The sequence below is a fragment of the Camelina sativa genome, chromosome 13 (assembly GCF_000633955.1).
Source record: "Camelina sativa cultivar DH55 chromosome 13, Cs, whole genome shotgun sequence".
NCBI lineage: Eukaryota > Viridiplantae > Streptophyta > Magnoliopsida > Brassicales > Brassicaceae > Camelina > Camelina sativa.
The window spans coordinates 10,556,837-10,573,269 of NC_025697.1; the positions used below are offsets into that span (position 1 = coordinate 10,556,837).

Consider the following 16,433-nt stretch of genomic DNA (forward strand, 5'->3'; position numbering starts at 1 on the left):
AATTTATAAGTTAATTTTCCAAACTTTGACTACAAATCTGCAGTATATAAAATAAACTAATAGTTTTGATGTTGGCTCTATAGTCCAAACCCACCATGCTAAGCGGATCACGCAACATGTTCAAAGATTTTTAATCCGCAAAAACTCATCATACAAAATCCGTGAAAGTAAAATATAGTATGTGAGGTTAAAAGTCACTTTTTATCAAATCAAAACAGTTTTTCAAATTATTAAAGAACAATACCTCTTCACTTACCTCCTTATAAAATAAAGAAATAAAATCTGTATACATTTACCATTATGTTTGTTACATTTTAAAACAATTAGTTTCTATAAAATATCAAATATAAGTAGAATTAATTTATTTATTAAAATAATTATTTAATGTCAATGACATACAATTCTTGGGTTCACCCGTAGGGGTGAACTTCTCTTATTCACCCCCTTTAAATTAAGGAAATAAATCTTAATTAAGTAAACAAATTCTGTAGACCATCCAATTTTTAAATTGTTAATTCTAATATTATATTACAGTTTTTAATTATCACATCTAAACCCAAACCATTTTTTATAAACCCAAACCGACGTATAATTTTGTTTAATAGTAAATTCTAAACCCTAAACACTTTTTTATAAACCCAAACCAACATATAATTTTGTTTAATTATAAAATCTAAACCCTAACCACTATTTTGTAAACCCAAACCGATATATAATTTCGTTTAATTGTAAAATCTAAACCCTAATCACTCTTTTGTAAACCTAGCCGACATATAATTTTGTTTAATTGTAAAATCTAAACCCTAACCACTCTTTTATAAACCCAAACCGACATATAATTTTGTTTAATTGTAAAATCTAAACCCTAACCACTCATTTGTAAACTCAAACCGACATATAATTTTATTTAATTATAAAATCTAAATCCTAACTATTCTTTTATAAACCCAAACTTATATACAATTTAAAAATTTAATGTTTAACCTCTAATTCTTTTCTATAAACCCAAACTAACTTAGTTTCTTTAATAAAAGATATACATAATTTGTTTCCTTAATTTGTTTTGTTTTTTTTTATTTTAATTTTGATTTATTTTTTAAAATATGATATGACATGACATATTGTTGTATTTTAATTGGTTAATTAAGAAGGGGTTAATGAGAATTGTTCACCCCTAAAACTAAAAGTGAACCCAAGTATTTTTCCTGTAAATAAGTGTCAATTTGAGGATTTATTTTATAAATGTCTCGAAATATGTATTTATAGATTCGGAAATTACTAGAGTGTTGCACTCACTTAATTGGTCCATCACTTTCCTTTAATTATATACAAAAATTAAGAAACTTGATAATTTTTTTATATGTTCAAGTGTAAGGGTATTATCGTCGTTTCAACATAGAGAACGAGTGGACGTACAATGTTTTTACTGGTGTTCGTATGTCTCTTCCCTAGTTTTAAGGCTTTACCTTTTTTAGCTATCAAATACCAACTTTTATATATTAGTATTTAAATGCCTTGGAGCCTTTTATTTATTTATTTATAATTTATAGTGAAAAGAAAACTGTAACAATTCCCTTTTTTTTGGGCAAAAAACTGTAACACTTGGTAAAAATTAATTTTAAAAGTCTTTCCCCAAAAAAAAAGAAGAAAAAAGCTGGTCCTTGTACAATTCACAAAGCACACACAGATCCGAGTAAGATTTACACTGCACAATACTCAAAGAACGTGTCTTCTTCTTTCTTTAACAAGAAAGTGAAGTTTCTTCATGAGAATTTGCAAAAGAGACAAAAGCTGATGCCTACAATAATATCCCTTAAGAATATAATACTTTCAAAACACATGAAGTGAGAAAAATACACGTTGAATTGAGTCTGTTGCTTAATTAAAAGCTATTTCTATATTCTTTAGTGTGATTGTTTTTAGAAAATTAGTGTTTAACAATGTCATTTGGTACTAACATCGACGAGATATATATCTTATACCCAAATTTGAAAGAGGCATATAGTATTGTCTTGAGTCTTGACCAATTTAATCTTTTGTGTTTTGGCTCCCACCCTGCCATTGAGTCATTGACGGCTATGGGGGATAAAGAGAGACAACTAATGAAGGAAGTAATGAGTAATTTATACTTTTGCTTTAGTTAAAGAGTCGGCTTTAGCCGTTTTTTACTTTCTTTTTGTTTGTTTTCTATTGGGCTATTCTTTTTATCAGATTTTTTTTACTTATGAACTTGTCACACTTCACTATTAAAATCATAGATAAATTATATATCTTGTGCATTCGAATAATATTTCAAGTTTAACCAAACGAATGATGTCACCTATTATTGGTGAAAAGCCAACACTATGTGTGGTTCGAATAATTGATCTAACAATAGCAAACTGATTCTAGGCTCTTCCTATTTTTACATGTGGTCGTGGCCTTGTTCATGTATCCCATTGGTTCTATAATCATCCGTTTTAGGCCCTTCTTCAATAACTGTTCTAGCCAATACAGACACTTTTTCGATAAAAAGGTACAACGGATAAAAAAACGTTGGTAGACTAACGATTCAGATTAAATGAAGTTACCAAAAATAGTTCTTCGATGTGTGTCATGTGTCCATAATAATTTGGCAATGCAATCATCGTTGACAAAAGGTATGATCGAGACTAACTGTTCCACGCCAAAAATAAATACATTTTTGCATTATAAACGTCAACAACATCATATTCTTAAATTATACTTATTATAATTTCATCGTCGTAGATTATGACTCATGATATCTTTCAAATTCCGGAAGTTAAGATACTTAAGTGGAATGGATTGAATTATAATTTTGCTTATGATGTTGTTTATTTTCCCTAGCGTATGTGGTCTTGACCAAATGGATTTTTTTTTTTTTTGTTATCTCCACCGAAAATCGCAATTTGTCATCAAGGATGAAAATGCATGGTAATGAGGTAATATACTTATTTCAGTAAATCATGAAATTTACCATCAATGATCAATACTCCCTCTGTATCAAAAAATATAATTTTCTAGTATTTTTTTGTATCACAAAGAATGATTTTCTGTATATTTTTATCAATTAATGCTAAAAAATTGTAAATTTCAAATATTCTGGTGAAATCCTATTATAAAATATCTTATTATAAATAAATATTACACTGATTGCTAAACATTAAATATTTTTCTTAATTCATGTAAAAGTCCTAAAACATCACATAGGGAGTATGAAAAAACCTCATCAATTATTGGCATGCTCACGCGTCAAATGTTGCCCTCATGCATAACAATATTACATCGCCTATGTACAAGTAATGGAGCCATGTTTATGTTTGTAACACAAACTTAAATTGATTTTACGTTTACACTTTAAGTTTTATTTTAGAAATTTTTTTAGTGTTTAGTTAGTTTATAGATCTCTAGATTTCAATCCATAGATCTTCCAATTTTTTAAAAAATTTATTTTTAAGCCTTTACAATACAAATTGGTCATAAACCACATTTTCGTTTTGTTATTTGTCATAATTTACAATTAATAACTATTATTAATAGACTTTCAATTATTTATAGTATTATGTTAGTCGAAAGTGCCAGTAAATATTTTAGATCTTAGATTTGTTTTCAAACGATATTGTATTATCCTGCACTTAATCAAACTTTCTTAACACCTTGATTCTACCGTTTTAAAAAATAAACCTAAGAAAAATTTCGAAGTCAACAACACAATACTACAACCAATGCCATTGATTACACCACTTACTGTAGCCACCTCGAGTTAAATCGTACTCCATATTCAGATGTGGCTAACATCTTTTTTTCCGATGTCTTCTCGGCTGTCTTCTCAGCCTACTTCTCAGCCACTCTCTCTACTTTTTCAACAGTTTTTTTCATTCATCCAACAAAAATTTCAGCTGCTAATCTTAGTTTTTTTGGCTGATTTTTTTTTTCCAGCTTTTGTTCTTTGCCCATTTCAAATTTCATTGTGTTTTTCTATGAAATAGTTCATTATACCACGAGTTTGCTTTGCCATGCTATCAATTTAAGATTTTTGAAATTTATATTAACATACATGAAAATAAATTGACAAGTCAAATACATTTCTTGACATAAAAAAATATAGATAAATATAGTCGACCCATTAACTTATTTGTTTAAAAATTACTAAGAAACATAATAATAAACCATTGTAAAGTAGAAAATACCAAATAATGTAAGTCAACAGTTAAAAGTTGATCAAAATGTAAATCCATGGATTTAGAATCTGTTGAAAGATTTTTTTTTCCTGCATGTTTTAATGGACTTATTTGTAATCCATAGTTTTTGTAAACCCGAATAATGATAAAATATTTATTTATTTAGAATATTATCAGTAAATATATATACATACTATGATTTAATCCGCATTATATAGATGAACCATTTTTGTTTAACACAATCTTGATTAAATCATTATGATTCGACATGTTTTATATTGGTGTTATTTTACACAATCTTGATTAAAAACCGAATTAAACCATATAAAAACATTAATTTTGATGCTTATTAAGTGAAACTTCCTGCTCGTTCGGATTTGGATTTATTTTGATCTTATTTATAATTTGACTCTGAATCATTCTCTAAATATTTTAGGCGATGTGGGAAGTTGAACACACATTTTTTATATATTAATTGAGTAATATTTGTTTGTTTTTAAAAATTCATATCACAGTATGTGGAGACAAAAATATAGCTTTTTAAATTTTAAAAAAGTAAAATCAAACAAAAATGATAGGAGAATAATAATTTTAAATCTTGACAAAATCTTCTAAATATCTAAATTATTAATTATGAGAAATTATATGGATATTTTTAATTTTATAATTAATGTTAAAATCTTATAATTGTTTTGGTTATATGGATATTAGAGAGAATTAATTGTAAATTTCTTCAAATATAGATATAAGTTTGAAAATGAAGATATATTTCCAAAAGTGTACTTCAAAAATACTAGTATATATATATATATGTACTTAAATTTTTAGTAATTTTTATTTACAATAAAATGTCTTTATGTAAATCTATACAAATTTATTGCAATTCTAAATATTTATCTAAATTACATGATTGATAAGATACTTGTAATTCTAAATATATGTATATCTATAAATTATCAATTTTCATAGGATATGTGATTTCAATTTTTATTGATTCATAAATTTCCAGAAATAATAATTTTAGGATTACAATATGGGATAAGCGATTAGATAATCATATATGTTCTAATCTCTATGAAAATTTTATATAAGAAACGAAAGTGATAAAGGCCCAAGTAAATTGTCAAAGGCCCAAGTAAATTTTCAATATTCTTGACAGGCCGTTGGATATACGTGTCAAAGGCCCAAGTTAATTGTCAATTTTTGTTTGCTCACCGCATTAAGGTGCATTAAGGTCTTCTTAGTTCTGCAATTCATTGAAGAAGCGCTTTGCTGTTCGTTTCTCTAGATTCTAGAGATCGATCTTCTTCAACTTTGACTCCTGAGTTGGTCCGTCCATGGGCAATAGAGGGAAAACGTTATTAACTTGAGAGATGGATTCACTCCTTCTCGAAGATTTTGGGCAAAAGGTTGATTTGACCCGTCGGATTCGGGAGGTTTTGTTGAACTATCCGGAAGGAACCACCGTTCTTAAGGAGCTTATACAGAACGCTGATGACGCCGGTGCTACTAAAGTCCGTCTCTGTCTTGACCGTCGGGTTCACGGTTCGGGTTCTTTGTTATCTGACTCTTTGGCTCAGTGGCAAGGTCCTTCTTTGTTGGCTTACAATGATGCTGTTTTCACTGAGGAGGATTTTGTTAGTATCTCCAGAATTGGTGGAAGTGGCAAACATGGTCAGGCTTGGAAGACTGGTCGATTTGGGTATATTTTTTTTTTATTCCTTCCTTCTCTGTGAATCACCCTTTTTATTTTATTTTATTATCATCTTTGTTTCTGGCTTATGAAGATATCAATTATGTTCTTGAGTTTGAGTTTTGGTCAATGTGAGTGTGTCTCTTATTTGATCCTTATTTTCTGATAAATCTTGTGAATTTGATATTATAGGGTTGGCTTCAATTCGGTGTACCATTTGACTGATATACCTTCATTTGTGAGTGGGAAATACGTGGTATTGTTTGATCCTCAGGATGCTTATCTTCCAAATATTTCTGCAGCAAACCCAGGGAAGAGAATTGATTATGTTGGCTCTTCAGCTCTATCTCAGTATAAGGATCAGTTTCTTCCTTACTGTGCTTTTGGGTGTGACATGAGAACTCCTTTTCACGGTACTTTGTTTCGTTTCCCGTTGAGGAACCCAGAGCAAGCAGCTTCTAGTAGGCTTTCAAGGCAAGCTTATTTTGAAGATGACATTTCTTTGATGTTTGATCAACTTTTCGAGGAAGGCGTTTTCTCGTTGCTCTTTCTTAAATGTGTTTTATCTATTGAGATGTACACGTGGGAAGATGGAGATTCAGAGCCCAAAAAGCTTTATTCATGTTCGGTCAGCTCACCAGATGCTGATACTGTTTGGCATCGTCAGGCTGTTCTTAGACTGTCAAAGACATCTATTTCTGGAGACAGGGAGATGGATGCATTTACTCTCGAGTTCTTGAGTGAGTCTGAAAAGGGAAGCCAAAGTAAACGGAGAACAGACAGGTTTTACATAGTTCAGACAATGGCATCAGCGTCCAGCAAAATTGGTTCGTTTGCTGCCACTGCATCCAAAGAATATGATATTCACTTGCTACCATGGGCCTCAGTTGCAGCATGCATATCAGATGATTTATCAGAGGTATTGTGCAATACTAATTGTGCCTTTTTTGCTATATGCAGTAATTACTTTTGCCCATGTTGCAACTTTGTGTACGTTCTTGCAGTACTGAACATACAATTTCGTTTATTTTTTATTTCTTATCGTAATATTCCTCCATCTTTGGGTATTCCACATATTAGTTATCACGTTATTACTCTATACCGAGAAAGAAGTTATTTTCACTGCTTTTGGATTGGATCTTGCATTTACTCTGGTTTCATATGGTTTTGACAGAATAATATCCTAAAGCTTGGGCATGCTTTCTGCTTTCTTCCCTTGCCTGTACGAACTGGATTGACAGTACAAGTTAACGGATACTTTGAGGTGTCATCAAATCGTCGCGGAATTTGGTATGGAGAAGACATGGACAGGAGTGGGAAAGTTCGTTCAGCCTGGAATAGGCTTCTTCTTGAAGATGTTGTAGCTCCCAGTTTTGCAAGATTGCTTCTTTGTTTGAGAGAAGTGCTTGATTCCAGGGATTCTTACTTCTCCTTATGGCCAAGTGGATCTTTTGAAGCACCATGGAGCATATTAGTCGAACACATTTACAAAAATATCCGCGATGCTCCTGTGTTGTTTTCAGAACTTGACGGGGGGAAATGGGTGTCCCCTGTTGATGCATAACTTCATGATGAGGAATACTCAGGGAGCAAAGAACTTGGTGATGCCTTATTGCAACTTGAAATGCCTATCGTGTGCCTTCCAAGATCAGTTTTTGTTATGCTTTTGAAACACCCTTCCTTTCTACTTCCAAAAGTGGTTACTCCAGATAGAGTGCGCAACTTTCTCAAAGAATGCAAAACGCTTTCAGTTTTGAAGAAATCTTTGAAGCTAGTATTATTGGAATATTGCTTGGATGATCTGACTGATGATAGTGTTTGCATACAAGCCAGGAACCTGAAACTGCTTCCATTAGCAAATGGTGACTTTGGCTTCTTTTCTAAAAGTACAGAAGGTGTCTCCTATTTTATTTGTGACGAATCAGAGCATTTGCTTTTACAGAGAGTTTATGACAGAGTCATTGATAGGAATATTCCTCCACCATTATATAGCAGACTTTTTGCCATTGCAGAGTCACAAACAGCAAATCTTGCTAATTTCAGTATCCATGACTTGCTTCAGTTATTTCCTAGGCTTGTACCTGCTGAATGGAAACACAGAAGCAAGATTTCCTGGCATCCAGAATCCAACCAAGATCATCCATCATCACCATGGTTTGTTCTCTTCTGGCAGTATCTTGACAAACAGTGTCAGAGCCTATCATTATTCTGTGACTGGCCAATCTTGCCATCCACGTCTGGCTATTTGTATATAGCATCTCAGCAATCAAAATTGATCAACGCGGAGAAGCTTCCTAATGCAGTCAAAAATGTTTTAGAGAAGATTGGTAGCAAGATATTAAACAACAATTATAAAGTTGCACATTCAGACTTGTCCTCCTTTGTATCGGATGCAAGTTACACAGGTGTCTTAGAATCTGTTTTCGATACTGCTTCATCAGATATGGATGGTATACAAAATTTAATTTATGATTTGAATGCTCAAGAGAAGGATGAACTTCGGAGTTTTCTTTTGGATCCAAAATGGCACATAGGACATCAGATTGGAGACCTGTACCTTAGTATCTGCAAGATTTTACCCATTTATCGTATGTATGGAGAAACTAGTGCTCAAGAATCCAATTATTCTGATCTTGTTAATCCTCCTAAGTACTTACCTCCATTAGATGTGCCTGCCTGTCTTCTAGGATGTGAGTTTATTCTCTGTTGCCAAGGAAGCGAAGAAGATGTTTTGTCAAGATACTATGGCATTGGGAGAATGAGGAAAAGTAATTTTTACAGACATAATGTTTTCAACAAAATTGACGTTTTGCAACCTGAGATTCGTGATCAGGTGATGATTTCTATTCTGCAGAATCTTCCACAATTGTGTCTGGAAGATAGATCCTTGAGGGAAGAATTGCAGAACCTAGAGTTTGTACCAACTGTAAATGGTCCTCTTAAACGCCCATCTGTTTTACATGATCCTCGTAATGAAGAGTTATATGCTTTGTTGGAAGATTCAGATTGTTTCCCTGGTAGCGGATTTCAGGGATCTGTTATCTTGGACATGCTTCAAGGTTTGGGCCTTAAAACAACTGTTTCTCCTGAGACAATATTAGAGAGTGCACGATTGGTGGAACGGTTGATGCACAAGGATATGGAAAAGGCACATTCAAGGGGTAAAGTGCTTTTTTCATTTTTAGAAGTCAATGCTGTGAAATGGCTGCCTGATCAGTCGAGTGAGGAGGATGGAGCTATAAACAGGATATTTTCAAGAGCTGCAACGGCTTTCAGACCACGATATCTGACATGTAACCTTGTTAAGTTTTGGACTGAACTTAAAATGATTTGCTGGTGCCCCGTTTTAGCGTCTGCTCCATTTCAAACTTTACCATGGCCAGTTGTGACATCTACTGTTGCTCCCCCAAAGCTTGTACGTCCAAAAACAGATATGTGGCTTGTATCTGCATCCATGAGGATACTGGATGGTGAATGTTCTTCTACAGCTCTTGCATATAACTTGGGGTGGTTATCACATCCAGGAGGAAGTGCAATTGCGGCTCAGTTACTTGAACTTGGAAAGAATAATGAAATTCTGATTGATCAGGTTCTTCGGCAGGAACTAGCTTTGGCAATGCCAAAGATATACTCAATTCTTGCAAGCTTACTAGGTTCAGATGAGATGGATATCNTTGGCAATGCCAAAGATATACTCAATTCTTGCAAGCTTACTAGGTTCAGATGAGATGGATGTTGTTAAGGCTGTACTTGAAGGTAGTCGTTGGATCTGGGTAGGTGATGGATTTGCAACTTTGAGTGAGGTTGTTCTTGATGGCCCTCTTCATCTTGTTCCCTACGTTCGTGTCATACCTACCGACTTAGCTGTTTTTAGAAGACTATTCGTGGAGCTTGGTGTCCGAGAATTTTTAACTCCATCTGATTATGCTGATGTTTTATGTAGAATAGCTGTAAGGAAAGGTTCTTCATCCCTTGATCCACAAGAAATCAGGGCAGCTGTGTTGATTGCGCAGCAATTGGCTGAAGCGCAATTTCTTGACAAAGTCACACTCTATTTACCTGATGTTTCTTGTCGACTCTTCCCTTCAAGTGATTTGGTTTATAATGATGCGCCATGGTTGACTGCATCAGACAATTGTAACAGCTCGTTTAGTGCCGAGTCTACAATGCTGTTGAATGCGAAAAGAACAATGCAAAAATTTGTCCACGGTAACATATCTAATGAGGTAGCGGAGAAGCTTGGTGTTCGCTCACTTCGTAGGGTCTTGCTGGCGGAAAGTGCTGATTCAATGAGTTTTAGTTTATCTGGGGCTGCTGAGGCCTTTGGACAGCATGAGGCATTGACCACTAGACTTAAACACATACTAGAAATGTATGCTGATGGGCCTGGGATTCTTTTTGAGCTGGTCCAAAACGCGGAAGATGCAGGTGCTTCTGAGGTGACATTCCTTCTGGACAAGACTCATTATGGGACTTCTTCACTCCTCTCTCCTGAAATGGCAGATTGGCAAGGCCCTGCTCTGTATTGTTTCAACAACTCAGTTTTTACTCAACAAGATATGTATGCAATTTCACGAATTGGTCAAGCAAGCAAACTTGAAAAACCTTTTGCGATAGGAAGATTTGGGCTTGGATTTAACTGTGTTTATCATTTCACAGATATCCCGGGGTTTGTTTCTGGAGAAAACATTGTTATGTTTGATCCTCATGCCAATCATTTGCCTGGTATTTCTCCAACTCACCCAGGGTTGCGGATTAAATTTGCTGGAAGAAATATACTGGACCAGTTTCCTGATCAGTTCGCACCATTCTTGCATTTTGGTTGTGACTTAGAGCATACATTTCCAGGTACACTTTTCCGATTTCCTCTTAGAAACGCCAGTGTTGCCCCCAGAAGCCACATAAAGAAAGAAACATATGCTCCTGAAGATGTGCTATCCCTCTTCACTTCCTTTACTGGTGTAGTTTCAGAAGCTTTAATTTTTCTGCGGAATGTGAAAACAATATCGATTTTTACTAAGGAAGGAGCTGGTCATGAAATGCAGTTACTGCATCGTGTTTGCAAAGATTGCAATGTTGGGAAAGATACTGAAACAAAGCCATCTATTCAAGTGTTTAGTCTTCTTGACGAAAATATTTCAGCTGGAATGAATAAAGATCAGTTGTTAAAAAAACTTAGCAACACTGTAGTTAAAGATCTCCCGTATAAATGCCAGAAGATTGTGGTAACCGAGCAAGATTCATCTGGCTGTATTTCACATGGATGGATAACAGGTGAATGTCTGAATGCCGGGGTAAGTAAAAAGCACTCGAACCTTCGAGAAATGTCCAATAAGTTAATACCATGGGCTAGTGTTGCCGTGCTTATAAATTCTGTCAAGAGTGATAATGTAGAGGACCTGGCTGCTAGCAATTCAGATATATTTGGGCCATCTGCTATTTCAATTCAGAATAGAAGAAATTTTGGGGGCCGTGCATTTTGCTTTCTGCCTCTACCTATAACTACTGGCCTCCCTGCGCATATTAATGCATATTTTGAGTTGTCTTCCAACAGGAGGGATCTTTGGTTTGGTAACGACATGGCAGGGGATGGAAAAGTACGCTCTGATTGGAATCTTTACTTGATCGAGGAAGTTGTTGTACCAGCCTATGGTCATTTGCTTGAGAAAATTGCATCTGAACTTGGTCCATGTGATTTGTTCTTCTCTGTCTGGCCAGTAACTCTAGGAGCAGAACCTTGGGCATCCTTGATTCGGAAGCTCTACAGTTTTATTGCGAATAATGGTCTTCGTGTCTTATATACAAAAGCAAGAGGAGGACAATGGATTTCAACTAAGCAAGCAATTTACCCTGATTTCAACTTTCCTAGGGCAGATGAGCTAGTTGATGTCCTTGCAGACGCTGGTCTCCCTGTCATTAATATCTCAAAGTCAGTTGCGGAAAGATTTGGTGAGGCCTGTTCATCCTTGCATTTTATTACACCCCAACTGTTAAGGACTCTGTTGACCCGGCGGAAACGTGAGTTTAGGGATAGAAATGGCTTGGTCTTGGCACTAGAATACTGTCTTCTTGATTTAAAAGTTCCTTTTCATACGGATCTTCTTTACGATCTACCCCTGCTACCTCTTGCTAATGGATCATTTGCAACCTTTAAAAAGAATGGGACTGCTGAGAGAATCTTTTTCACAGAAGAGATTGGGTATGAACTTTTGAAGGATTTACTTCCTCACCAACTCGTGGACTGTGAAGTGCCGGAAAAAGTTTATAGTAAGTTATTAGTTGTAGCTCAAAGTGAAGAATCATGCATATGTCTTCTCTCTTGCAGTTTGCTTGAGAAGCTCTTTTTTAAGCTACTGCCAACAGACTGGCATCTCTCAGAAAAAATACTTTGGACACCTGGCCAACAAGGACATCCGACAGTAGAATGGATAAGGGTACTGTGGAGCTATCTTAAATTATCTTGTGATGATCTCTCAATATTTTCTAACTGGCCCATATTGCCAGTTGAAGATCGCTGTCTCATGCAACTTATTGTAAATGCAAATGTTATTCGAGATAATGGCTGGAGCGAGAACATGTCTTCATTATTACTGAAATGTGGATGCCGGTTCTTAAATCGTGAGCTTCCAGTGGAGCACCCACAGTTGGAAACATATGTTCAGCCACCAACAGCAACAGGAATATTGAATGCACTTCTTGCAGTTTCTGGTGGGCAAGAAAACATCAAGGGGATTTTCATTAATGTTTCAGAAGGTGAATTACATGAGCTTCGGAATTTTATTCTTCAGTCAAAGTGGTTCTCTGGTGGACATATGAATGAGGTCCACTTTGAGACCATCAAACACCTCCCCATATTTGAGTCATACAGAAACCGAAAACTTGTAAGTTTGAACTGTCCAGTGAAGTGGCTCAAACCTGATGGCATCAGGGAGGATCTGCTGGATGATAATTTTGTACGCTTGGACTCAGAGAGGGAGAGAACTATCTTCAAAAGATACTTACAAATAAAAGAGCCCTCAAGAATGGAATTCTACAAAACTTGTGTACTTAATCGTATGTCTGAGTTCCTTTCTCAGCAAGGAGCTCTGTTGGCCATTTTGCATGATCTAAATGATCTGGTCGCCGATGACGTTTCGCTTCAGTCTGCACTATCTACAACCCCTTTTGTTCTCGCAGCGAATGGATTATGGCAACAACCTTCGAGGTTTATCTATCTTTATCCTACCTATTCTGATACATTAAATATGTTAAATTACAGACTTCTCAGCTGTTACTTCTTATTAGCTATCTTTGTTTGCATGTACACGCTTTATAAAGCAATCTGATATTAGCTATCTTTGGTTGTATTTACACACTTTATCAAGCGAATGAGTATCTCTATAGTTGCCTTCTTATATATTTCCTCTTTTCAGGCTTTATGATCCTCGTGTTCCTGGACTACAAGAGCTTCTACACAAAGAAGTTTATTTTCCTTCTGAGAAATTCTCAGATTCTAAGATCCTGGATGCTTTGGTTGGTCTTGGACTTAGAACAACTTTGGATTGTTCTACCTATCTGGATGCTGCTAAAAGTGTGTCAATTTTACATGACTCGGGAGATCTAGAAGCATCGAGATATGGAAAAAGACTATTATTCCATATCAAAAAACTTTCTGTCAAACTATCATCCAAGACAGGTGAAACGAACTATGATGAATCACAAAATCTAATGTCCATTACAAGAGAAGACTCACCTGATGGAGAAACCTATCCTGAATATGAGACGAAGACTAGCTATCTTGGGAGCTTGCTCACTGAACAATCGGAGGATGAGTTTTGGTGTCAACTGAGGTCTATCCCATGGTGTCCTATTTGTCTTGATCCACCAGTAGAAGGTATTCCATGGCTTGAATCTAGTAACTTGGTGGCATCTCCAGATAGAGTAAGGCCCAAGTCTCAGATGTTTTTGGTGTCTGCCACAATGCACTTACTGGATGGCGAGTGTCAGTCATCGTATCTACATCAGAAACTTGGGTGGATAGATTGCTTAACTATTGATACCTTGTGCAGACAACTAACTGAGATATCAAAGTCCTATAAAGAACAAAAGCTCCGTTCCTCCGTAAATCCTGATTTTGAGAGCATGTTACAAGGCCAAATTCCTCTTCTTTATACCAGACTGCAAGAACTTGCTAGGGAAAATGAGTTTCTTGCCCTTAAATCAGCACTAAGTGGTGTTCCATGGGTGTGGCTTGGGGATGATTTCGTCTCTGCAGATGTTCTTTCTTTTGATTCTCCGGTGAAGTTTACCCCTTATCTATATGTTGTCCCTTCAGAATTTTCTGAATTTAAAGAATTGCTTCTAGAATTGGGTGTGAGACCTAGTTTTGATGCAGAAGATTATATGAACACTCTGCAGCACTTGCATAATGATATAAAAGGATCACAGCTAACAGATGAGCAGATAAATTTTGTCCTTTGTGTTCTTGAAGCCATTGTAGACTGTTTCTCCGAGCCGTCATCAGATTGTGATAAAAATTCAGTGCTAGTTCCCGATTCCGCAGGATTTTTGGTCCCGTCAGAGAAACTTGTTTATAATGATGCACCATGGGTAGACAGCAGTTCTCTATCTGGGAAAAGGTTTGTACATCCTAGCATCAACAACGACATAGCTAATAGATTGGGGATACAGTCTCTTCGTTGCATCTCCTTAGTGGATAATGATATAACCCAGGATCTANCGAACTATGATGAATCACAAAATCTAATGTCCATTACAAGAGAAGACTCACCTGATGGAGAAACCTATCCTGAATATGAGNGGAGCTTCTATCACTATATGGCAGCAAAGATTTCTTGTTGTTCGATCTTCTTGAGTTAGCTGATTGCTGCAGAGTTAAAAAGCTGCACTTCATTTTTGACAAGAGAGAGCACTCTCGCAAGACTTTGCTGCAGCATAATTTAGGTAGTCAATGTTTTGAGCTTATTACTAGCCTTTCGATTGATTCTGTTGATATCCTTTATATTTTGAATTTTTTTCCTAAGCTTGCCCTTTCAAATTTTGGAGAATGGCGTATGTATCTAAGGTGGATAAAATTTTCACTACCATAGAAGATCGTTTGAACTTTTATTAGATATATTGTAGATTTATAGGGATATATACATCGATCCTGTTATTAAAACTGCTCTTATTTACAGGTGAATTTCAAGGACCTGCTCTAGTGGCCATTTTTGAAGGGGTTACATTAACCAGAGAGGAGGTTTGTAATCTTCAGCTTCTTTCACAGTGGAGAGTTAAGGGTGAAACTCTCAACTATGGGTTGGGCCTTCTTAGCTGTTACTTCATGTGTGATCTACTGTCGATTGTGTCTGGTGGCTACTTTTACATGTTTGATCCCAAAGGAGCGACCCTTTCTGCATCCACGACTCAGGCTCCTGCTGCAAAAATGTTCTCTTTAATAGGTAAGAACTTCTGGTGTTTCTTTCCCACCTGTTTTCCCAATGCTAAAGCGACATGAAAATAATTACTACCCCATGGTAGCTATATCTAAAATAAACCACCTCATCCTGATTTTTTTTTTGGGTTCATTTGCGTATCAGGGAGTGATCATACATTAACTTTATTACATTTGTCTTTCTGTCCACCCGTCCTGTTTATGCGTCTGCTCACCCATGTTGTATGTTTTAGCACTTCCTAGTTTTGTAAAGCAGTAAACAGTTGGCTTGTTACTTCTTTATTAATTCTTTTGTTTCTTTAGGTACAAATTTGGTTGAGCGGTTCAGTGATCAATTCAGTCCCATGCTAATTGTTCAAGATAAGGCATGGTCATTGACAGATTCCACCATTATTCGGATGCCTTTATCAACTGAAGATGGTCTTGAGGCGGGATTAGATAGAGTGAATCAAATATCTGACCGATTTCTGGAAAATGCCTCCAGAATCCTCATTTTCTTGAAGTCAGTTTTACAGGTGTTATAAATGATATCAACACCACCCTAGACATCATCATTGATTTATTTTTTTATTTATTTTTGACATCCATTGAATTCTATTTTTTAAATTACAGTAAAATTTTATTAAAATTAAAAAAGTAGAGACTGAAAAAGTATGGGCTTGACCACATTCTACCATGGTGTTGTTACGAACTGTTAAGTAAAGATTTTTTTTTTGTTGTTATCAATTTCAGGTTTCATTTTCCACATGGGAGCAAGGGAATGCACAATCACATCAAGATTACACGCTGCATATTGATTCCGCATCAGCTATCATGAGGAATCCCTTCGCGGAGAAAAAACTGAAAACGTTTCAACTTTCAAGATTTTTTAGTAGCTCAAACTCTGTTAAATCGCAAATAATTGAGGTAAACCTACATATAGGGGAAAACAAACTTCTGGATCGATGGCTTGTGGTTCTCAGCAGGGGTTCTGGACAATCACAAAACATGGCTCGTGACAGGTACAAAGTCACTTACTATTACTCAACATAAAAGATTCTGGCAGTAACCTATATATGCTTTGATGTTCATATCACCTTGAAAGCCATGTCAGAGAATAAAGCGATACCAATAATTGCTTTGAGAT

General features: G+C 35.5%; 1 protein-coding gene across 1 annotated transcript in view; it reads left to right on the forward strand.

Annotated features, from left to right (window-relative positions):
* LOC104738124 (sacsin-like) overlaps positions 5,445-16,433 on the forward strand; it is an 18,897-nt gene continuing 7,908 nt past the window's right edge. Inside the window, 9 exon segments of the mRNA XM_019234543.1 lie at positions 5,445-5,883; positions 6,067-6,793; positions 7,049-9,527; positions 9,592-13,078; positions 13,287-14,621; positions 14,654-14,817; positions 15,051-15,314; positions 15,611-15,822; positions 16,040-16,308. Coding sequence (XP_019090088.1) covers positions 5,555-5,883; positions 6,067-6,793; positions 7,049-9,527; positions 9,592-13,078; positions 13,287-14,621; positions 14,654-14,817; positions 15,051-15,314; positions 15,611-15,822; positions 16,040-16,308 — 9,266 coding nt within the window. The 5' untranslated portion in view covers positions 5,445-5,554.